The sequence below is a fragment of the Cricetulus griseus genome, chromosome 9 (genome assembly GCF_003668045.3).
Source record: "Cricetulus griseus strain 17A/GY chromosome 9, alternate assembly CriGri-PICRH-1.0, whole genome shotgun sequence".
NCBI classification, from domain to species: Eukaryota; Metazoa; Chordata; class Mammalia; order Rodentia; family Cricetidae; genus Cricetulus; species Cricetulus griseus.
The window spans coordinates 7081329-7105173 of NC_048602.1; the positions used below are offsets into that span (position 1 = coordinate 7081329).

The following is a 23845-nucleotide window of genomic DNA, read 5'->3' on the forward strand; positions in this document are numbered from 1 at the left end:
TCTTGGCTCACAATAGAGTTCTCTATGCAGATGCAATGTGACACCCACTTCCTCCTTTCCTAGACTTCAGAGGAGGCCTAGCAACCCTCCCCACATTTTATATAAGTTTTTTTTTTTCTTTTTTGGAGACAGGGTTTCACTATGTAATCCTGGCTGTCCCAGTACTCTCGATGTAGACCAGATTGGCCTCAGACTCCCAGATCCACCTGCCTCTGCCTCCCAAGTCCTGGGACTAAAGGCATGCACCACCATGCCCAGCCTTGACTATAATTTTTTATAAATTCTAAATATATAGAAAAGTTGAAAGAATATTCTAGAGACTGCCATATGACCAATATCTGGATTCTTCTGTGAAAATCTTGCTTTTACTCATCCCACATCTGAGCTACCCATTTATCTGTCAAACCTTAACTTTTTGTTGTTTTCTAAGACAGTTTCTCTGTGCAGCCCTAGATGTCCTAGAACTTGCTCTGGAGACCAGGCTGGCCTCAAACTCACAGAGATCTGCCTGCCTCTGCCTCCAGGGTGCTGGGATTAAAGGTGTGTGCCACTATTGCCTGGCCCAACCTTAATTTTTCTTTCTTCTTTTTGAGACAGGGACTCTTGTAGCCCAGGTTTGCCTCATACTTGCTGTGTATTGTAGTAGAGGCTAGCTAGCTTCATACTCTCGACCTTCCGCCTGGGATCACAGGCAGGTGCCAACGCGTCCACACTATACCCTGTCTTCTTCACCAAGAAGGCAGCCTTATAAGGGATTCTCAGCTCAGGGTGAGCCCTTTTGAATATTTTCCCCAACCCCCCATCTGTCCACATGAATTATTCAGCATAGGCCCAGCATTAGGTGACTGGCCTGGGAGGAGGGCTGATAAGTGGGCTAGCCCTTTCCAGAAGGTTCCACTTCTGTTAGGGTGTTGTGTGCAAGCCAGATAATTAAAAGTAATATAAATCAATTAGCCGCTGACATGAGGCTTCAGTGTCAGGGGGGCAGGATAGGCACATGTCTGGGTGGAGAGGGGAAGGCAGGTGCTCCTCCCCTCCAGGACCCTTGGGAGGAGATCCAGACATGGGTGGTGCTGGCCAGGGTGGCATGGAGGCTGCTGTGGGTGCAGAAGCCTGATGCTGGGTCCCTGGGGGCCCTACCTGTTCCGAGGGGAGTCTGCAAAGCAGGAAGCGAAAGTGTTCTCTAGAGAGGAAGCCGACATGCAAGGGAAGAGGCGGGGCTGGGGGCGTCTGCTATCACCTTCCTCTCCCTTTCCGGGGATCAGCTAAGGGCTCCCCTTTTGGAGGAGTGGACCTCTGGCAGGCCAAAAGCCAAGGTGAAAAGTCACCAGACCACCGTCCTCAGGGGCCATCCTCTTGCCCCTGCCCCCTCCACTATCCTAGGATCCTGGAGCCACAGACTGTTGGTCTGGTGTCTTTACGGACCCCTCCCCTCCCCACAGCTGCTGCTGGTACCCGCACAGACCACACAGCTCATGGTTAGTTGTTTTGTTTTGTTTTTTAATGTGTTTCCAATAAACAAGGTCTCCTGCTCATCCCCCACTGGCTGGCAAGTGGGACCCTAGGAAAGGGAGGCCAGCACCCACTTTGTCTGTTGGAGGCCGAGAGTTGGGAGGCCTTCAGGCTCAGGGATCCCACAGGCCCCACCCCCTGGGTGAAGTTACATTTCACTAGAGAAGTTCAGCCCCCATTGGGGCAGGTTAATTAGATTTAGCCACAGCAACCCCCTGAGAGCACTCTGGCACAGTTAGGAGTTTTGGGGTAACCTGATCTCTGGAAGTAGTTAGGAGTTAGCCCTGGGTGGTTAGAGGCTGTGGGCTGCACAGGCCTCAGCCCTCAGGTATATTAGAACTTTCTGGGATTGAGTTGGGGACCCTGGTTTCAAGAAAGCGGTTAAGAGAATGAAGGATCTACTGAGCCCCACACCAGCTCCATGTTAGAGGGACCAGTGCTGGCTGGGCTCCACTGTCCTGCTTGGGAGGTAGTGGTCACTGGTGCTCCTCTCTCTCTTTGGTCCTGGCCGCCTCCTTGGCTGGAGGGGGGGACTTCTTAGGGGAGGTGGCAGTGCTGGGGTTAGGGGCCTGTGACCCTGACTGGGCATCTATGCTGGCATGCTCCCGCCGGACAAGGTCTTCCAGCTCCTTCTGCAGGGGGCAAAGGTCACAGAAGTCAGAGGTTACCATACATCCTCATGGGGCTGGGCTCAGGGTGGGCTGGGGTGGCCCAGTTCCTCACCTTCCATCCGAGGAGGTCAGCCAGGGCCAGGCAGCCTTGGTCACAGTCACCAAGCCAGGCCACATCTCTGCATTGTGAGCAGCAGTTAGAGAATGGGCTGAGGCCTGACCAGCCTTCTGTCTTCTCTCCCACCTCAGCCTGCTCTCCCCAAGCTCTCTCCACCACCAGAGCCCAGGCCTTACCTGTAAGCTTTCTTGGAGTCAAAATCCATGCCACCGCCCAAGCCCATCATCATGCCCAGGAAGGGATCTGTCTGTGGGGAGAGGACAGCTAAGAGCATGGCCCTGCAGCCACCAGACCTGGCTAATATTTATTATTGAGACAGGGTTCTCTGTGTAGCCCTGACTGTCCTGGAATTAGCTCTTGTAGAACAGGCTGGCCTCAAACTCACAGAGATCCACCTGCCTCTGCCTCCAAGTGCTGGGATTAAAGGTGTGGGCCACCACCGTCCCGGCTTATTTTTATTTCTTAAGTGTATGTAGTTGTGTGTATGTCTCTGTATGTGTGCCCTTTGTATGTAGGTGCTCAAAGAGGATAGAAGAGGGCATCAGGTTCCCAGGAGCTGGAGTTAGAGGTAGTTGTGACTACCTGACATGGGTGTTGGGAACTGCACTCAGGTTTCTGGAAGAACAGAAAGTGTTCTTAACCACTGAGCCATCTTTCCTGTCCAAAACCATTGTTATTTATTTATTTTTTCTGGCAGTGCAGAGGCTTGAACCCAGGTCTCTGTGTATACTAGGCAAACACTCTGCCACTGAGCTGTATCCCCAGCTCAAGCATATTCCTTTTGAGACAATGTTTCTCAATTGTCCTGGAACTTGCAATTTGTGAGACTGGCTGTCCAGTGAGCCCCAGGGATCCACCAATCTGTCTCTCCAGTATGGGATTGCAAAAACATGCCACCATGCCTTCTTGTGTGATTTCATGTGTTCTTTTGTCCCCTGTGTTTCCTGTCAACTGAGATTTGTCATATACATTTAATCAGAATCTGTTTTGGAGGGTGTTATCATTTGATTTGAGCTTTTTTTCCCAGAGCCTTCCTTCCATCCACCAAACACGTCACCTCTGGTCACCTCTCTTTTTGTATTGTCAGCAGTTGCTGGCTGAGGTGGGACATGGTGATATCAAATTTCTAAACATTTGCTGGTTGGTGGTGGCACACACCTTTAATCCCAGCACTCGGGAGGCAGAGGCAGATGGATCTCTGTGCTTGAGGCCAGCCTAGACTACAGAGCGAGTGCCCAACACAGAGAAACTCTGTCTTGAAAGAACAAAACAAAGCCAGTGGTGGTGGCGCACACCTTTAATCCCAGCACTCGGGAGGCAGAGGCAGATGGATCTCTGAGTCCGAGGCCATCCTGGTCTCCAGAGTGAGTTCCAGGACAGCCAGGGCTACACAGGGAAACCCTGTCTTGAAAAAAAACAAAACAAAACAGAAAAACAAACAATAACAAAAAGCTCCCCCCAACTAAATAACATAGCCAGCTGCTAGAATCTGGAAGTCAGAGGCAGGAAGACTAGGAGTTCAAGGCCATCCGTCATTACATGGTGAGTTTGAGAGGACAGGCTTCATGAGAGCCAGAGCTCAACCCTGTGTCCCACCACAAACCAGGCAGACATCGCTTAGCAAATCAGGAGGATGTGTGGGCTCCATACAAACAATTGGCCACTGCATAGGAGGGAGGGACTTGAGGCTCTCTAGCTCTTGATATGTGACATGTACTAGAATGGTAATGCCGAGGCCATCCTGGTCTCCAGAGTGAGTTCCAGGACAGCCAGGGCTACACAGAGAAACCCTGTCTTGAAAAAACAAAACAGAAAAACAAACTATAACAAAAAGCTGTGGCACATGAAGTGACTGTGTCTCCTGGCACCTGTGTCACAGGCAGGCAACACCCCTTCCTGGTGTATATTCTCTCCAGCCCAGGACTAAGGCCTCCCCTGGAGGGGCGAGTTAGGCCTTGGCAGTCTCGGTTGCCAATCAGCCGTACATTGGTCTCCTGGGTCTCAGGAAGCACTTGGGTCTTAGCAGGCTCAAGGTATGGTTCTGTCATTGCTCAAAGGGATCTGGAGTGACACAGAGGCCTGTGGTGTCAGGTGGGCCCCGCACCCGCCTGACTCCCATATTCTTCCAGCCTGAATGGTGGGTCTAAAGCACCGATGCTCTCTAGTCAGGACACTCTGAGACCTGTCTGGTCCTCCCAAAGATGGGGGTGAGACAGCCCCCAGTGAGCAGAGGGAAAGGGAGAGGGAAGCTGGGGCAGACTCACCTGGCCTGTCTTCTCCTTGTTGATGAGCAGGCGTGGGGTTGACAGTGGTGCCCTGGGAAGGGGGAGATGGGATTCAGGGTCTGCCCTGGTACCCTGTCCCCAGCTGACCCTCAGTCCTACCCCCCTCGACCTACTTGCTGATGAGGGAGGCGAAGGGCTGCACCTGCAGGGAGGTGCCCATGACAATAAGGAGGTCCACCTTGGAGAAGTCCTGCAGGGAGCAGCCGGTGAGGGGTAAGGACACGCCCCCCTCCCCCCACCCCACCCCCGCCCCCCCGCGGCTCTGGCTTGAGGCCCTGCCTCCCCGCTCCAGTCCCCGCAGCCCAGCCCATGTCTGCCAAGCCCAGGGGGGTTACTCACTGACTGCATGCAGGAGAAGAAGCGTGGCGGGAGATTCTCACCGAAAAACACGATGTCTAAGGTAGAAACAGACAGAGGAACACAGGGACAGCAGAGGAAGCACAGGAGGCAGAGCGAGAACAGGCAGGGGTCTGGGGCCAACTGAGGCCTGGGATCGGGGCGGGCAGATACCCAGCCTCTGCCGAGAGTAGGGGATGGGCCTGGCAGCAGAGGTGGAGTGAGGGGAGCGGTGGGGGAGAGGGGCCCCAGTTCCAGTCCCCCCAGGCCTAGAGGCTTACCAGGCTTCACCACGCTCTGACATTTCTCGCACTTGGGGGTTGTCTCTGAGAAGATCTTCTCTGGGTGGGAGAGAGGGAGGGAGCGAGAGGTGTGAGGCCTTCCGAGGCAGCGGCAGCCCCTCTGCTGCCCTTCCCTGCTTCCACATGAACGCATCCCAGGCAGTGGCAGTGGCGGTGATGCATGCCACTAGACCTGCTTTTGGGAGAATTCGGGAGGAGGACTAGGAAGTTCATGGCCAGCCTTGGCTACACAGCAAGACCATGTCTCAAAAACCCAGAGCTGGGGCAGGGAAGCAGCTCTGTGTAAAGGCATCTGCTGCCAAAAGCCTGATGACCCGAGTTCCATCTCAAGAATCCACACGCTAAAAGGAGAGAAACAACTTCTGCAGACTGTCGTCTGACATATACAGGTATGCTGTGGCATGTATATACCCACACATGTACACATGCAAACACACAAAGAAGTAAATGTGAAAATACTTTAAAAAAAAAAAAAACAAAAACCCCAGGAGCTAAGAATGTAGCTCAATGGTGGAACATTACGGGATTTGGGACATGATCAGTAGAGCCCCTGCCTAGAATCCCCCAGGGAGGGGCTGGGGGCGTGGCTCAGTGGTAGAGCCCCTGCCTAGAATCCCCCAGGGAGGGGCTGGGGGCGTGGCTCAGTGGTAGAGCCCCTGCCTAGAATCCCCCAGGGAGGAGTTAGGGGTGTGACTCAGTGGTAGAGCCCCTGCCTAGAATTCCCCAGGGAGGGGCTGGGAGTGTGGCTCAGCGATAGAGCCCCTGCCTAGAATCCCGCCAGTGAGGGGCTGGGGGTGTGGCTCAGTGGTAGAGCCCCTGCCTAGAATCCCCCCAGTGAAGGGCTTGGGGTGTGGCTCAGTGGTAGAGCCCCTGCCTAGAATTCCCCAGGGAGGGGCTAGGGGATGGCTCAGAGGTGGAGCATCTGACTTTACATGCCCAAGCCCCAGCAGCACAAAATAAAAGCACACCCCACCACTAAGGGATCTCCTGGGGTGTCCTTCCAGCTTATTAGAGAAGAGCACCCTTCTTAGAGAGCCTTCCTCTCCACCTCCGGGCATCCAGGGGTGGCTCCAAGCACCACTGCCTACAGCTAGTGAACGAGAGAGATGATAAACACAGGAACAAACCCACCTGCCCCTGACAGGCACCCCTGGACTCCACAAGACCCCCCCATCTGGGGAATGGGAGCCAAGCCCTTCCAAGTGGTCTTGGGGACAGTCCTATTTGCTCCTGGGTCAGGAAAGGACATACAGATAATCTTGGGATGGAGCCAACCTCACACCCATCTGCCTCCCGACTTGGACTCTGTGACAGGCTCCTCCAATGCTACTCTTAGGACAGTCACACGCCTTATTGCTTGTGGAGCAGGGAGCTTGAAAGCACATCTGTCACTTGCAGCCCACAGAACTGGAACTCAGTCACTCAGCCACTCCTCTATCTATCTGTTCAGAGTGTGGCTTTAACCACCCCCACTCAGGGTATTTCTACACAAACCACGTGCTGTTCTGCAGGGGGTGGATGCCGTTCCCCAGGGCCATAAAGGGGGTGGTGTCCATTGTCCATCACCCCCAGCTGTGCACACTTGCACTGCTCAGGAACCCTCAGTCTCGGGGCAGCTGGCTGGCATTCTGTCAAAAAGGCCACCTTCCATGGTCCTGCCACAAAGGCCGCAGCTATCCTGATCTCAAGGGGACACCAGGGGCTTTGTGAAGTCAGCATAAAGAGTACAGCTTCCCCGAGTGACACAGCAGCTTCAGACTCAGCACAATGGCTGCCAGAAACAGGCTGGTGCTGGCTCTGAGGGCGTGGGGACTAGCTGTTTCTCTCGGATGCTCTGTCCTCACATAAACGGGGACAGTGACAGTAGAGGCAGATGTGAGCCCTGCCATGTGTGCTTCTAGCATCATCTGTAACCAGTACTGCACCCAGCTTGACTCTCTACACATTCCTCTTGCACTGTTGAACATGGAAGTCTGAGCTATGTGGATCTTATAAAATTTATTGCTATATCTTATTGTTACTTTTTTGTCATGCAGCCCAGCATGGCCTGAAACTTGCTATGTAGCCAAGCTAGCCCTGAACTCCTGACCCTCCTGCCTCTATCTCCCATCAACAAAAAGGCATATACCATGGCTTCCAATTTAAATCAACAAAAATTCGATAGGATTATAGAGACCCTGTCTTAAAATTTCTTTTTAATGTTCTGGACCAGCAAGACGGTTCAGAAGGTAAGGGTGCCATCTTCAAGCCTGACAGCTTGAGTTGGGTTGCTGAGACCTGCATGGTGGAAGTTGAAAATTGATTAACTGATTCTTTGGTTCATTAGGCTCGTTTCCCGTGCTCAGTAGACAAATGGAGCAAGCAGCACCATACTGGATGCAGACACGGGTCTCCATCACTTCAGTGCTGCCCCAAGTATGTAGCTGTGTTTCCCTTGATGTAAGGACTTTCATGTAAAATGGCGAAACACCTTGGAGGTCACAGAGCTGGCTGCTCCTGACTTCAGTGGCTCTGTGACCGCTGTGAGCATGAGTCTACCTGTGGCTGGCCTTGCTCTGTAGTTCAAAGGTATGACAGCCTGGCAGAGGGGTACCAGGGGAGCCAAGACTTGACACCGCCTTGAATCCTTGGGGCTTCCTCAGCTACTATGAGGAGAAGAGAGCTGAGCGTGGTGACGCATGCCTGCTGTCTCAGCACTAGGGAGACTGAGGCAGAAGTGCAAGCTCAGGCTAGCCTGGGCTACATCGGGAAACCTAGTCTCTAAAGAAACCAACCAACTCACTAACTGGCAAGAGCTGAAGAACTGGACAGGACCACGTTGGTGCCACACCACTTGGAGACCTGGCTCTGGCATGGGCAAGGGGTGGGAGGCGTGGCCTCAGCTGTGGTCCCAGCCTCACCTTTCATCCAGCTCAGCGTGTACTCTTGTCTGCAGGTGGAGCTGACACAGTGTGAGGTGTAGAAGGTGCCGTGGGCCTCCACCAGGTCCTGGGGCTCCAGCCCTGCCACTCGCTCCAGTGTGTCTATGTTCTGCATGGGGAAACAGGGGACGTCAGGAAGACAACCAGCCCTCAGGGGCTCTGAGAAGTGGGGCTGCGGGGGACAAGGGAGTGAGGGTGGGTGAGGATATATGGGGCCACCAAAGGGTTAACAGTCAGGGCTCACAGTCCCCATGCAATACAGACAGACGCTAATGACTAAATAGGGGCCTGTGGAACTACCACAGGCCCGTGTACCCATGGCCCAGGATTATAGGAGATGCCCCAGATGGAATCTCAGACTGGGTTGGATCCTATCCACACAGATGGCCCTTCCCGTACAATGGGGCTATGTCCTGATGACCTCGTCGTGCCCCTGACACATCACCTGAGTGGCTTCCCCTCATGATGTGGCAGACTCTACCCCACACCAGTGCAAGTCTGTAACCTCAGGGAGGGGCTGGGTGTGGCTCAGTGGCAGAACACTTCCCCAGCATGCAGGAAGCCCCCCGGGGGGCCAACCCATCACGGCACACCCCACCCCCAAAGGGGGAAAAAAGAAAGAAGATTAGTCTTCAGTTTTTAAAAAAACCATGGTGCTGCCCTGTAGTGAGTACGGAAGGGTTCCCACACCAGGGGCTGAGTGGAAAAAGAAGCCTGTAAAGAACCTTCTGTCATGTTGTGAATTTCATATCTATACAGTTTGAAAGATCTGCAGCCATGCTTCTGTGGGGACGACAGTAGCTTGAGTGATCACGACAACTGTGTGAACAGGTTCCTGTGCCCTGAGCCGAAAATAGCACTGCACAGCTAAAGATGCTGTGTCGGCACAATTCAGAAGCCAAGTTGGTGTGTCCCAGAAAGCTGGTCAGTGACTCAAACAGTGACTGAGGAGAAGAGAGCAAAGTGCCCGAGGGGGGAAAAACAGTCACAAAGTGGGCAAGTGGAACATTCTTTCCACCTTTAGATGTTTTACGTAAGTCTCTCAAACATGGATGTGTGGGGGGCTGGAGAAGTTAAGAGTGCTGGCTATTCTCACAGAAACGACCCAGGTTTGGTTCCCAGCACCCACATGGCACTCACACCAACCGTTAGCACCCTCTCCCGGCTACTGTGGGCACTGCATGCACACGGTACATAGACATACACGCAGGCAAAACACCCACACACATAAAATAAAACCTTCTTAAAGTTTATGTGTGGGGCCAGTGGGACGGCTCAGCAGAAAAAGGTGCTTGCCGCCAAGCATGATGATCTGACTTTCATCCCTGGAACCTATGTGACGGAAGGAGAGACTTGACTCCTGCAAGTTGTCCTGGGACCTCCAAACTTTTGATGTGGCATGCCTACATATGTGTGTGCATACGTGCAAACACACACACACACACACACACACACACACAAATAATTAATTAAAGTTTAAGAAATACTGCAGATAGTTGTTGATATCAGCACACTTGGCTCTAAGCACGCCTGTGCTGGCTTTCTGGTGAAATCTCAACATGCCACCAGTCAGGAGGGCTCTTGGCAGCTCTCCCTCATAGCTGGCTTTGCCTGAGGCCTCAGTTTTCCCCTGTCTGCTGAGTCAATACCCGTATGCTGCTTCTCCAGCCATAGCCTTTCTGCTGAGGCCAGGCTCCATGCCCCCCGCCACATAGCTACCTCTCAGGGTCTCAAGGCAGAATGCCACCTCCCTGACACCTTCCTTCCAACAGTCTCAGGAAAGCACAGGAGGTGCTTGGCTGAGGAACACCCACCATCCAGGCGCCATCTTCCAAGGAGATGCCTGACCTTCCTGCTCTTCTTCCTCAATGGCCCTCACAAAGGTCCGTCTTCCACCCACTTTGGCTGCACAGACATAGCGGCAGCTCTGTACCTGCTCTCTGTGGCTCCCTTGCCCCTGCCCCCCCCACACACACACAGTGAACCTCCTTCCCTCCCAGGTCTCAGGTCTTTGTTTCAATGTCGCCCTGTTGGCAAGGCTCCCATGCCCACCCTGTGCACACCAGCATCCACTCACACAGACCCCCGACTTGCCTCCCGTGGTACCATCTGACATCCTAGGTCTGTGACCCAATCCCTCTTGTCCTTGTCACACACATGAGAATATCAACAACACGATACAGGGTGTCTGCTTTGCTCACTCTGGCAGTGCCCAGCACTGGGTGGACATCTATCTGTTGCCACAGAAGCAAGCTATCGAGGGTGCCAGAGGCACACACAACCACGTGCAGGAAGTGTGGGCGTCAAGGGGACTGTCAGTATCAGGCCTGAGCCATGTCCTGTGAATGAGGCTGACTCTCAGAGTTAGGGATGTCCTGGGCTTGAGCAACCCTCAAGGTTGAGCTGTCCCTTCCCCAATTAGAGCCTCCAGCCTCTGCCTCCAAAAGAATCCATCCTCCCCCTGGTGGCCATTTATGACATTGCCGGTGCCTCATCAGGTTGCCTGAAGAAAATAATACCTAGGATTTGGAATTCTGTTTTTCCTTTTTAATTTTTTTTGGGGGGCAGGGTGTGGCTATGGAGCCAGTCTGGCCTTGAATTCACTATGCAGCCCGGGTTGGACTTGAACTCATGACCCTTCTTCCTCAGCCTCCCAAGAGCTAGGACTACAGGTCTGTGTGCTACCATGCTTGGCCGGCTTGTGCTCTGAGGTGTAATTTGTAGCACACATGTATACTACTGCAGAGCAGTCTGAACTTCAACACACTGACGAAACAGAGGTAGAGGCACAAACTTCTTTTTCTGGCTACTAATCTAGAAGCCAGCACCTTAAACACCCTTTCAAAGACTCCGGTGTGGCCACAGTGTCCTGTTAGCCACTGCATCCAAGGCCAGGTGCAGAGCTGTGCAAGTCATAAAAAGCACACCTTCAGCCGGGCGTTGGTGGCGCATGCCTTTAATCCCAGCACTAGGGAGGCAGAGGCAGGCGGATCTCTGTGAGTTCGAGGCTAGCCTGGTCTCTAGAGTAAGTGCTAGGACAGCCAGGGCTGTGACACCTATGGGGTGTGACACAGAGAAACCCTGTCTCGAAAAACCAAAAAAAAAAAAAAAAAAAAAAAAAAAAAAAAAGAGCACACCTTCTTTATGATAAGTGTCGCCACCTGTTAGAAACCTACCCCACTTTCCTGATTTGGGACAGTTGTGGCATGGGTGGCGTCCCCTCAGACAGACTCCTTTTGCAGTGTGCGTGGGATGACCTGACGAGAGTACATTATCACCTCACGATAGACTTGAGAGGGCCTGAAGCTGCTTTGGCTCTTTTTATTTATTTAAAAATTCTAAATACACTAGTTTATATTTTAATAAATTAATCAAGTATTCAATTAATTTAGACACAAGGTCTCCCATCCCGAAGACTGGCCTCAAACCCCCTTTGTAGCCAAGGATGACCTTGAATTTCTACTCCTCCTGTCTCCACCCCCTTAAGGACCAACTTACCCAGTGTCTGCCCCTATGTATATAAAGGGGAAACTGAGGCTAAGAGGAAGTGGCTCACTGCAAGTCACTCACTACAATTAGCTGAGGCCTGGTGGCTGGCCCTGTGCCTGCCTGTGTCACCTCCAAGACCCATCCAGCCTCCCGCCTGCCACCCCTGTCCCCCTACCTGCGTGTAGCAGCGCACCAGCAGGCCTTTCTCCTTCAGCAGACGGATGAAGTAGTGGCAGATGGTTGGCTGTGAGGAGAATGACAAGGCTGATGGAAATATCCACAGGGTTAACCCTGTGTGCTGGGGATGATGCTAGTCGCGTGTCCACTCTAGCCCATGACCCTGTCACAGCTGCCCATGAGGGTGAGCCTGGCATCCTCCCATACTACACATGAGGAGACCCAGGCAAGGTGGTGGTGGCTTGTTGGCTTCACCAATCGGTTAGTTGCAGAGCTAGGTTCACAACCAGGCTTCGGCCTCAGCCCTTTCTGAGCCTCTCAGCAGCTTTGTCTTACAGTTGGGAAAACTAAAGAGGTGAGGGGCCAGGAGGGCGGCCGGGCCACCAGACCTGCAACCCATTCCTCCCACTTTTATTTTCTGAAAAATGTTTATTACTTATTTGGATTTTGGTTTTTGTTGTTTGTTTTACCAGACAGGTTTTTTGTTTGTTTGTTTTGTTGTTTTTGTATAGGCTTGGCTGTCCTGGAACTAGCTCTGTTGACCAGGTTGGCCTCAAACTCACAGTGATCCTGCCTCTGCCTCCTGAGTGCTGGAATTAAAGGCATCCGCCACCACCGACTGGCTGCAGGGATTTTTTTAAAAAATGACTTATTTACCTTATGTGCATCGATTGGTGTTTTGCCTACAGCTGTATCTGTTTGAAAGTGTTGGATTTTCTGGAACTGGAATTACAGACAGTTGTGAGCTGCTGTGTGGGGTGCTGGGAATTGATCTGGGGTCCTCAGGAAGAGCATCCAGTGCTCTTATCTGTTGAGCTACTGCTCCAGCCCACCAAGTGCTTGGATTAAGGGTGTGTACCACTATACCAGGCCTTCCTTCCTTTAAAAAAATGTTTTATTATTTTTAATTATGTCTACATGGATGGGTCTGTGTGGTCAAAAGCATGTGATACATGGTAGACCAGTGCCCACTGAGGCCAGAGGTATCAGATTCCCCGGAGCTGGAGTTACAAGTGGCTGTGAGCACCTGCCATGGTGCTGGGAACTGAAGGTTCTCTACAAGCTCGATCTTTTTTTCTTTTACTTTTGAGACAAGGTATATGTGGTCTAGACTGACCTTGCATATAAAAGTTTCCCGTCTCTGCCTCCCAAATGCTACAATTATGGGCATGTACTATCACATCTGGCCAGACTTTATGCTTTTTTTTCTCCCTTAAAACAGTATTTAGGGGGCTGGAGAGATGGCTCAGAGATTAAGAGCTCTGCAAGCTGCTCTTGCAGAGGTCCTGAGTTCAATTCCCACCAACCACATGGTGGCTCACAACCATCCGTTATGAGATCTGGTGCCAACCTCTGGTGTTCAGATGTACATGGAAGCAGAATGTTGTATACAAAATAAATAAAATCTTAAAAGAAAACAGTATTTATTACGTATTTATATGGGGGTGGGGTGCGCTTGCCACAGTGCATATGTGGAAGGCAGAGAAGCCTCTCCTTCAGTCCTGTGGCTTCCAGGGACTGAATTCAGGTCATCAGGTTTGGTGGCAAGCCCCTTTACCCATTGAACCATCTTACTGGTCTCAGAGCACGCATTCTTAACAATCATGTCATGCTTGTCTGACGGGCCTGTAAGGAGCCTCCTTCCCATGTCTATCTCTCCCAATCTCCCCTGAGGAAAAAGAGCTCACCTTGAACTGCCCGGGATAGAGCTCCTTGGCAAGGGCAAAGAAGGGTTCTGGATGTTTCTGTAGGAGGGAGAAGCAGAGGCCACGGGCCAGGTAAGGTAAGGTAGGGCCTGGAGTGGAAACTCCCTCCCTGCCCTCAGCTTAGCAGCTTGTACCTTGAAGTAACTAATCTCAAAGATGGCTTCCGGGTAAGGGAGGTGGTACTTCTCCAGGTTTGCATAGAGGCCAGTAGACGGCGAGCGGAAGTCAGGGATACCCGCAGCTAGGAAGGAGTACTTGTCAGAGGTTTTAGCTACCCCCCCCCCAATATATGCAAGAACCCTTCCAGGGCCCCCACACCCGCAGGAGTGACTTGAAGGAGGGGACACTTACATGTGGAGATTCCAGCTCCCACTAAACAGATGACCCTGCGACCTGAAGGAGAGAGTTCATATGATATGATAAAGTTTCTCCCCTGCCCTGTATTGCTGGTGGGGAGGACAGTATTTGACAGGATCTCATGTATTTCAGGTGAGCTTTTTGTTTGTTTGTTTGTTTTTGTTTTTCCGGACAGGGTTTCTCCGTATTGCTTTGGAGCCTGTCCTGGAACTAGCTCTTGTAGACCAGGCTGGCCTCGAACTCACAGAGATCCGCCTGCCTCTGCCTCCCCAGCACTGGCATTAAAGGTGTGTGACACCACCACCCGGCTCAGTGGTTTGTATTCTTATGCGGGCTTTGCTCCCAGTTTTTAACAGTTCTTAGAAAAGAAGATGGGTGCCAGGCAGTGGTGGTGCACGCCTTTAATCCCAGCACCCAGGAGACAGAGGCAGACCGATCTCTATGAGTTCAAAGCCAGCCTGGTCTACAGAATGAGTTCCAAGACACAGCCAGGGCCACACAGAAAGACCCTGCCTGGAAAAAAAAAAAGGAAAAGAAAATATGGGGTTGATATAGTTGAATCCATTCACAAGCACACACTGGGCAGAAATAGCCTTGTTGCTGCCTCAGCTGCTGGCTGGCAGGCAGCCCAGCCAAACAGAGCCCTGGCATCTGTCTGTCAGCTGATGGACAGACACAAGTGTGGTGTCCCATGAATTGGGCACCCCTGCAGTGTTCTGCCTAGGGCACAACAAGTGTGAACAAAGGTCAAAGCCTGCCATGGGGCTGGTGAGATGGCTCGATGGGTAGAGGCACTCATTTGCTGCCGAGTCTGAGTGTGATTCTGAGAAACTACACGGGGGCGGGAGAAGGATGACACCTGAAAAGTGTCCTCTGCTAAGCAGACAACAGCACACCCGCATGCACACCAATACACACACCACACACATATAAAGTTTAAACCGGGCGTTGGTGGCGCACGCCTTTAATCCCAGCACTCGGGAGGCAGAGGCAGGCGGATCTCAGGGAGTTCCCGGCCAGTCTGGTCTACAGAGTGCATTCCAGCGAATACACAGAGAAACCTTGTCTCAAAAAAGAACAAAACAAAAATGTTAAAAAAGAAATTTAAAAAGCCACAGTCTAGGTACCCAGCTTCTTTAGGATGTTGCTGACTGTAGTCTGTAATACCACCATTTAGGAGGAGACTGAGGCAAGATAATCCTGTGTTCAAAGCTAGCCACAGCTACAGAGCAAGACCTTGCTTCAAGGGCCCTGGTATCAAATCCTGACTGTGCCACTTGCCAGATGTTCACACCAAGTCACAACCTTTCTGGACCTAAGTTTCCTCTTCTGTTCAGCTAACTTCTAGAAAGACTTCACAGCTCTTCTGAGATAATTAGGTACAAAGATGCCTGGGAAGTCCTTGGCCCAGAGCCTGGCAATAATCACTGTCTATCCTAAGTCCCTCACCTGATAAGCCAGGAACTCTAAGACCTTCAGTAAGAAGATGAAGGACACATGGCTCCCAGCCACTCCCGGGGTTCTCTCTGCAGGCGGCTGCCCAGCCTGTGGCAGGAGAGGGAGGCTCAGCTGCCGAGCCTGGCTGCCAAGGAGGGCCACAGCAGCTGGGCAAAGGGGAAACTCGAGATGATGGCCTCAACAAAGGGCTGTTCAGGACCCTCAAAGCTCCATTGTTCCCACTGAGGACCTCCAGGGCCTGGTTTCTCAGACTTTGGTGACTCAACCTCAAAAGAAATACAAATTTCACGGTGACCCAGCTAGCTGGCCTCTAAACAGCAATCTGAGACAGGCTTCCTGTCCATAGCACTCAAGGGACTGGGTCTCTTTTGAGTGTGTGTGTGTGTGTGTGTGTCTGTGTGTGTGTGTGTGTCTGTGTGGTGTGTGTGTGTGTGTGATGTGTGTGGTGTGTATGTGGTGTGTGGTGTGTGGTGTGTGTGTTGTGTGTGGGTTGTGTGTGTGTGTGGGTTGTATGTGTGTGTGTGTGATATGTGTGTGATATGTGTGTGTGTTGTGTGTTGTGTGTGTGTGTGTTGTGTGTTGTGTGTGTTGTGTGTATGTGCTGTGTGTTATGTGTGTGTTGTGTGTGTATGTGTGTGTGTTGTGTTGTGTGTGGTGTGTGTTGTGTGTGTGTGTTGTGTGTGTATGTGGTGTGTGTATGTGTGTATGTGTGTGTGGTGTGTGTTGTGTGTGTGTGTTGTGTGTGTGTGGTGTGTGTTGTGTGTGTGTGGTGTGTGTGTGTGTGTGGTGTGTGTGGTGTGTGTATGTGGTGTGTGTTGTGTGTGTGTGTGAAATGTGTGTGTGGTGTGTGTTGTGTGTGTGTGGTGTGTGTTTTGTGTGTGTGTGTTGTGTGTGTATGTGTTGTGTGTATGTGTGTGTGTGTGTGTGGTGTGTGTGTGTGTGTGGTCTGTGTGTGGTGTGTGTTGTGTGTGTATGTGGTGTGTGTATGTGTGTATGTGTGTGTGGTGTGTGTGTGTGGTGTGTGGTGTGTGTGTGTGTTGTGTGGTGTGTGTGTGTGTGTGGTGTGTGTGTGTGGTCTGTGTGGTGTGTGTTGTGTGTGTGTGTTGTGTGTGTATGTGGTGTGTGTATGTGTGTGTTGTGTGTGTATGTGTGTGTGGTATGTGTGTGGTGTGTGTGTGTGTGTAGTGTGTGTGTGTGGTGTGTGTGTGGTGTGTGGTGTGTGGTGTGTGTGTGGTGTGTGTGTGGTGTGTGTGTGTGGTGTGTGTGTGTGTATGGTGTGTGTATGTGATATTTCTCAGGACCTATTCACCTGTTTGGGATTTTTTACACCTTTATTTGTGTGTGCGCCCCAGCAAAGGAGTAGAACTCACAGGACAATCTCTGAGAATCAATTCTCTTTTACCACGTGGGACCTCGGCATCCAGCTGAGGTGGTCAACTTTGGTGGTAAGCACCTCTACTTGCTAAGCTGTCTTGCAGATCCTGGTTTTTAAGGCAGGGTCTCTCACTGGCCCTGGGGCTTGGCTTGGGTCCTCTTGCTCCTGTCTCCCCAGCCCTGGGCTTGCAAGCACTGAGCTTCTTATAGGATGCGGGGAGATTAAAACCAGGTCCTCATGCTGGTGTGGCAGCACTCTGTAGACTGAGACATTCCCTCCGTCTCTATTGCCTGTTTTTATAAAGGAGCCCAGGCTGACTTTGAATTAGACCCTCCTGCTTCAGCTTCCAGAGTAGCTGGGATTGCAGGTGTGCCAGCACACTGGGCACAGTGACACCTCTGTTAATTTCCTAATCCTCACCCTGAGTCACCTCAGAGGTATTATCACTAATAGGCTAGAGCCTGGTGGTGCTGGTCGGTATTCCCAGCTATTTGGGAGGCTGAGGAGGGCCGATCAACCTTCAGGGACTGTACAGAGAATTCACACCCATTCAGAATACAAAGCAAAAAGAGGGCTGAGCCTACAGCTCCATGGTAGAGTGCTTGCCTCGCATGTGGGGGTCCGGGTTTCATCCTCAGCACCTACTTGTTCCACCCCTTAAAAAAATAAGCAGTGACTCAGGTCTGGCCAATCCAAGACAGGGAACCCAGAGGAGGCAGAATTTAGGGCAGTTTACATGACTCAGTCTAGGTCCCTGTGACTGGTAAAAGGTGCCCTCTGTAGTGGGAGTTCGGCTAGTCTCTCTCTCTCTCTCTCCACACACACACACACACACACACACACACACACACACACACACACACACACTTGTCAGACTTGAGAGGCTTGAGAACAATGTCGCCTCACACCATCACCTTTAATGCTGAGAGTCTGTGTGCTCCGTTTTGGGGCTAGGTTTCTTGTCTGTCTGTCTTCCTTTTTTTTTTTTTTTTTTTGGTTTTTTGAGACAGGGTTTCTCTGTGGCTTTGGAGCCTGTCCTGGAACTAGCTCTTGTAGATCAGGCTGGTTTAGAACTCGCAGAGATCCACCTGCCTCTGCCTCTGCCTCTGCCTCTGCCTCTGCCTCTGCCTCTGCCTCTGCCTCTGCCTCTGCCTCTGCCTCCCGAGTGCTGGGACTAAAGGTGAGTGCCACCACCACCCGGCTTTTTTTGATCCCCTTGCCTAAATTTCCTGAGGAGCTGAGTTTCTTTTTAAGTGTACAGGTGCTTTGTCTGTAAGAATGTTTGTGTACCAGGTACATAACTGATACCCACAGTGGCCATAAGTAGAATCCCCTGGAACTGGAGTTACAGATGGTTGTGAACCACCATGTGGGTCCTGAGAATCCAACCCAGGTCTTTTGGAAAAGCAGCCAGTGATCTTAACTAGTAAGCCTTCTCTACATCTCAAGAGTTGGGTTTCCTCCATCTTTTTAATTTTAGAAAAGCTTTCAAGTAGCTCAGGTCAGCCTTAAACGCACCGCACAGCTGTGGCTAACCTTGAAAGGCTGATCTTCACTTCTGCTCAGGGTTGGGATTACAGGTGTATACCACCATACTCAGCAGTGTTTCTTGCTACCCATACCCAACAAATCTCAAGTCACTTTGGGCCAGGAGTGGGAGAAGCGGCCGAGCAGTGGGGGACTCACAGCGCTCGCTCTGCATGTAACGGGTAACTCCTTCAAGGCTCAGCTCATCCAGCAGACGCTCCTTCTGGGAGCCCAGGCCCAGGGTCTGGGAGAATAGATTCCGCAGGAAGTCCACTGACCAACAACAAGAGAGACAGTGCCAGGTGGGCATTGAGCCAGGTTCCAAGGCCCTCACCCCAACCGTGCAATCCTACTACCCTCCCACCACTGAAGTCCCCATGTCTCCCACAGCCAGCAGCCCCCAGTCCCAAATCCATTATTACATCACTCCTGGTAGCTCGAGGGAGTAACCCCCCCCCCCCCCGAGGCAGACGCCTCCCAGCCCTTCTCCAGGAAGACACTTACTCTCTGCCTCTCCGCCAGTCGCTCCTCCCTCAGTGTCCGAGTCTGTATCCTGGAAGGGGCAGGTGGGATGGCCAAGCCCAAGAAGTGGGGTTAGGGAGAAAGGAAGGGGGAAGGAATGGGGGTGACGCCTGGTTCAAAGAGACTAAGGGCTCTGACTGGGAGGTGGCCTGAAGAAGTAGAGGGCCAGAAAGAGGGCTCTGGGACAGGGAGGCTGCCTATAGGGAGGGAACCCAGGTCTCCTCATGTGACTGACATTTTAGGCCTTATCTTTTGTTGAGATGGGATCTCCCTGGCTGGCCTAGGACTGGCTCTGGAGACCAGGCTGGCCCAGAACTTCCAGAGATCCACTTGCCTCTGCCTCCTGGCTTAAAGGCGTGTACCACTATGCCTGCCCCCAGTTTTTCTTTTCTTTCTTTCTTTTTTTTTTTTTTTTTTTTTGGTTTTTCGAGACATGGTTTCTCTGTAGCTTTGGAGCCTATCCTGGCACTCGCTCTGGAGACCAGGCTGGTCTCGAACTCACAGAACTCACAGAGATCCGCCTGCCTCTGCCTCCCGAGTGCTGGGATTAAAGGTGTGCGCCACCAACGCCCGACTCAATTTTTTTTTTAGACCGGGTCTCACTATATATCCCTAGTTGACCTAGAACTCACTATACAGAATGACACCCTTGAACTCAGAGAACTACCTGCCTCTGGCTCTTTCTGACTGCTGGAATTAAAGGCGTGTGCCACCATGCCTACCATGCTTTTTTGAGATAGGGTTTTATGTAGCCCAGGCTGGCCTCACACTTGCTATTACGTTTATATGACATTGGAGATCACGTCCGACATTGTAACCAGTTGGCCATCACAGCCTGACAAGATGCTAGGGACTGTGAAGCCAGCCAGGGCTTCATGCACACTGGGCTTCAACTTGTCCATGCAGTCCAGAGACTGCTGCGAGGCTGAGCAGTGAATCCCTTGGCCTCTCTCTCGGCTGGTCCTCTACACTCCGCTGAGTCACCTGCCACAGCTAGGCTGCAGCCTAGTCACTGGTGATGCTGTTTCTCTGTCCCCAGATGGGAGCCTCTCAAGGTGACCTCAGCATCTCCCCGAAACCAGCTCCTGCTCCCATAGGGATGCCAAGTGGCCTCACTGTCCCTCTACTCAACCCTGTCCTTAGCGCCAGTTTCCAGTGTACCCACTCAGCCTCCAATATCCCTCCATTCACCCCCTCTCCCCACCCCAGAGCTCCGCCTGGTTTGGCCTGTTCTCTCTCCTGGGGTCCTGCTCTGGCTTTGTTGACTCAGTTTCTGTTTCTGATCCTCCTATTCCCCAATTATGGTAGCCTGTTTAGGGCAGTCCACCCCTCTCTTCTTTAAAACCCCCCTGAATCACAAACATCTACCAAGTGCCATAATATCATCAGCCACACAGCACAGGACTTTTTTTTTTTTTTATCTATGTTCACCATTTAATGCCCAGCCTAGATAACAGGACTTCCAGAACCATCTGCCACTAAATGTATGTAGTTGGGTGCTAGGCCAGAGCTGGCCTTGCAGTAATGTCAGAAATAGTCTGCCCAACTCAATCAACTAACTGCTCAAAAGTCCCCAGACTACCCCTTCCTTACTCTGCTTCCAAACCTCCTTTTCAAATTATTTTTTAAGAAGATTCTTTTGTGATTATTGCCTTTTTGAGACAAGGTCCCACGTAGCCCAGGTTGGCTCCAACTTGCTATGTATCTGAGGGTGACCCCCACTTCCTGACCCACCTACTTTTATTTCTGAGGTGTTGGAATTGCAGGGGTGTGTCAGCACCATGCCTGACTCGAAAAAGTGATTCTTTCCCGACTTTTAAAATCACACAAGCTATGCCTTTAATCTAAGCACTCGGGAGGCAGAGGTAGGCGGATTTCTGTGAGTTTGAGGCCAGCCTGGTCTACGGAGTGAGTGCCAGGACAGGTTCCAAAGCAATACAGAGAAACCATGTCTCAAAAAAAAAAAAAAAATCACACAAGCTGGCAAGAGGGCTCACCAGGGGAAGGTGCTTGCCACTAAGCCTGACAATCTGAGTTTGAACCCGGGTTCCTCGTGGTGGAAGGAGAGAACAGATGTCCTCAGATCACCACACATGCACTGTGGTGTGTGCATCCTACCCACAAAACAAACAAAGAAGCCAAGTTTAGACGTTAAAAAAGAAATCATACAAGCTTTTCTTTTTCTTTGAGGAGGGAGTCTGACTGTTTCACCCAAGCTGGCCTCTAGCCCATGATCCTCCTTTTCAGCCTCCTGAACTTTGGCATAATAAACACATGCCAACACAAAGCCAAGCAGCTGTTAAAACAGGAAGAACTCCAGCTGTTTTCTCTGTAGGAGTTTTTACTCATTACAGATGTGGGTCTTGCCAGAGTAAGGTACCTCACAGTGTTTCTCAGACCCACCTCATTCTTTTCTTTAGATTTATTTTTATCATGTGCTATGTGCATGTGCGTGCAAGTGCTCATGGGGTCAGATCCCCTGGCACTGGGGTTACAGTCCCTTGTGAGCTGCCTGATACGGGTTCTTGGAATGGAACTCGGGTCCTCTGGAATAGCAGTGTACATTCTTCGCCACGGAGCCATCTTTCCAGTGTCCCGCCCCCCACCCCATTCTTTATTGTGACTCCAGACTAACACATTGTGTGGTGAACCTTAGTTCACTGACTCCCTCTCCCGACAGCCACTGGGGCTATTTCTAAGGCTGCCCTGCCTGTATAATGCTGCAATTGACATCCCCACATCTTCTTTGCCACTGAGAATCCTTTCTGACCTTGAGACGCTTTGGTCTGGCATTAAGTCTTATTTTGGGAGCCAGACAAGTAAGATATAGACACCCACAGCAGGCTGTCCCAGCTGGGCTGTGCACTTATGGGGTGTTGCTGACCACAGCTTCTGTACCTGCCTCCTTTTGAAGAGCGGTCTCCCAGCGATGGGCATGCTGGCATTCAGGGGTTGTGGCACTGTCTAGTACAATGTGGGCCTGAGATCGCTTGGGGTCTGAGCGACCCTTTCACAGGGGCCAAAGATCAGACATCCTACATATCAGACATTTACATTACAATTCATAACAGCAAAATGACAGTTATGAGTAGCGACAAAAATAATCTTATGGCTGGGGAGGGGAGTCACCACAGCACGAGGAACTGTATTAAAGGGTCACAGCCTTAGGAAGACTGAGACCCACTGCTCTAGTACACGAGGACAGCCTGGCCTCTCGGGGCTCTGGAGGCGTTGGCAAGTGTCTTCAAACATCTTTGAGATGGTTCATCTGCCTCCCCACTGAACTCACAGAGTCGTTAGGGCCCATTTTCCTACAGGTTTCAAGCCCTTCCCCTTCCCTCTACTCAAGTGACACTGGGCCAAGTTCCTCATCGGTAAGGTGTCCATGAAAGGCCTGGCGCTCACTGGGATGCCAGAGAGGTCAGATGGAGGTTATGCACCTAAAGTACACCATCCCGGCAACAACTACTGAAAACATTTACTCCTCCTCCTTGCCCCCCTCCGGGGGGGGGGGCTCACCCTCTGCATGGAACACCATATCTGATCTTATTTAAGAAAATTCTAAACCATTTCACTCATGACACTGTGACTACATCTTGGTCTTGTTCCTAGATCAGCTTGTGAGTTCCTAAAAGGAAGAGTTTGGCTAGACCCTTCTAGAATCTTTTCCAACCCACAGAGTTTGCTGTGCGATCCTGGAGAGCCCCCTGGGATTATGGCTACATGACACCACACCCACCTGTGCCAGTTTTATAAGCAACCCTATAAGGTCATTTCCCCCACCCCATGAAATTTGTGAGTTTGGGGATCAAACTAGAAAACCATCTCTTCCAGGCCCAGCACAAATGAGGTTCAGAAAGGGCTGAGGAAAGGGTGGGTAACAGTAAGAAGACAATATGGAAGGGGAACCATATTGGGCATTTTTCCTTGACAGTCCCCAGAAGCCACCATTCCCCAGGAGGCTGTACTAATCCCCAGATGGAATTAGGGACCAGAACCCATAAGCCAAGGACCCTTGGGTAAAAGCCTCCCCTTGCCACCTCCCCCCAGTGTGGAATGTGGAACCAAGTCCATCTCTCTCCTTCCCTCCAACCCGTTTCCCCATCTCACCTGAGCCTCCTGCACCTTCCCTGCCTGGGTCTCCACAGGGTCAGAGGCTGGGGAGGAGGGGGAGCAGACGTGGTTACAGTGGGGGGGGCAGTTAAAGGGATGAAGGATTCACAGTGGTGGAGGCAACGAGAGAACCCACTAACCTAGTTATCCTGGAGTCAGGGACGGTAGTAAAACTGTCGGAGACGGGGACAGGCATATTTTAGAGTGGAAGACACATGTGTGAGGTGGAAAGGCTGAGGGGGAGGTTTAGGAGGAGAAAGCAGGTGCGACAGGACTGAAGGAAGACTTCAGAGTCAGGCAGGACGCGGTAGTGTGAGTGCCAGCCAGGAGAGAGAGGGAGGGCGAAGTTTTTCAAGAGATGGAAATGGGGATACCTCGGCTGGAGTTGAGTGTGGGAGAGGAGATGGAGTGGAGGCAGGAGGTTTAGGAGAGACACAGGAACTGAAGGAATGAGATGGAAAGGGGCAGCAGGGGTTCCCGAACATCCTACAGTTGCCCCTAACACCAGATAACCTTAGCAACCGGGATCGTAGCAACTTTGGTCCTTAGCAACGAGGGTTCTCAGCAACCAAGGTGCGAGAAACGCGATCATTAAGAACTTGGCAAACGGACCCTTCAAGAAATCTCACAACCCAGAATCCCACCAACCTAGCAACACCGACCACTTAGCAACGGCCCTCCAAATCCCACTCCCTTCGTGCAGCCCCTTCCTCCCACCCCACCGAGCCTGTCCTCGGGCCCCGGGGCCTGCAGCCCAAAGCCAGGCCCCGGCGCGGCCCGACCCTCCCACCTGGGCCCCCGACTCACGATCCGGCTCGGCCATGGGAGCGGGGTGGGGGCCCTCGGAGCTGTCACCGACTGCTCTGTCCCGTGACGGCACCGGAAGCAAGAGGGGACCGAGATAGGCCAGAGGACTACAACTCCCGGCAGCCCACGCCGTCCTCAGCAAACCCTTTCGCGCGACGAGCCGCTCGTGGCATAGAACTACAAATCCCAAAAGGCCTGGTGCCTGAAGCCATATTGATAAAGGGCGTCT

At 51.9% G+C, this 23845-nt stretch overlaps 1 protein-coding gene across 1 annotated transcript; it reads right to left on the minus strand.

Annotated features, from left to right (window-relative positions):
* Positions 1 to 1479: 1479 nt before the first annotated feature.
* On the minus strand, positions 1480 to 23761 carry Sirt2 (sirtuin 2). The gene is made up of 16 exons (XM_027430518.2): positions 23617 to 23761; positions 22807 to 22853; positions 18679 to 18727; positions 18334 to 18447; positions 13809 to 13850; positions 13592 to 13698; positions 13440 to 13496; positions 11750 to 11818; positions 8065 to 8194; positions 5144 to 5203; positions 4866 to 4921; positions 4640 to 4716; positions 4506 to 4557; positions 2418 to 2488; positions 2236 to 2302; positions 1480 to 2144 (listed from the first exon to the last, which is right to left on the minus strand). The coding sequence occupies exons 1-16, from the start codon at positions 23630 to 23632 to the stop codon at positions 1989 to 1991; spliced, it is 1170 nt and encodes a 389-aa protein (XP_027286319.1). The 5' UTR covers positions 23633 to 23761; the 3' UTR covers positions 1480 to 1988.
* Between the last annotated feature and the right edge of the window lie 84 nt (positions 23762 to 23845).

What these genes read in the sequence shown, in the direction of transcription:
- Sirt2 (XM_027430518.2), bottom strand. An exon ending in TCTATCCCGGGCAGTTCAAG is followed by an intron (nt 11,819 to 13,439) that starts GTGAGCTCTTTT and finishes TTCTCCTCACAG; the next exon opens with CCAACCATCTGCCACTACTT. An exon ending in TCTTCTCCTGCATGCAGTCA is followed by an intron (nt 4,717 to 4,865) that starts GTGAGTAACCCC and finishes TGCTCCCTGCAG; the next exon opens with GACTTCTCCAAGGTGGACCT.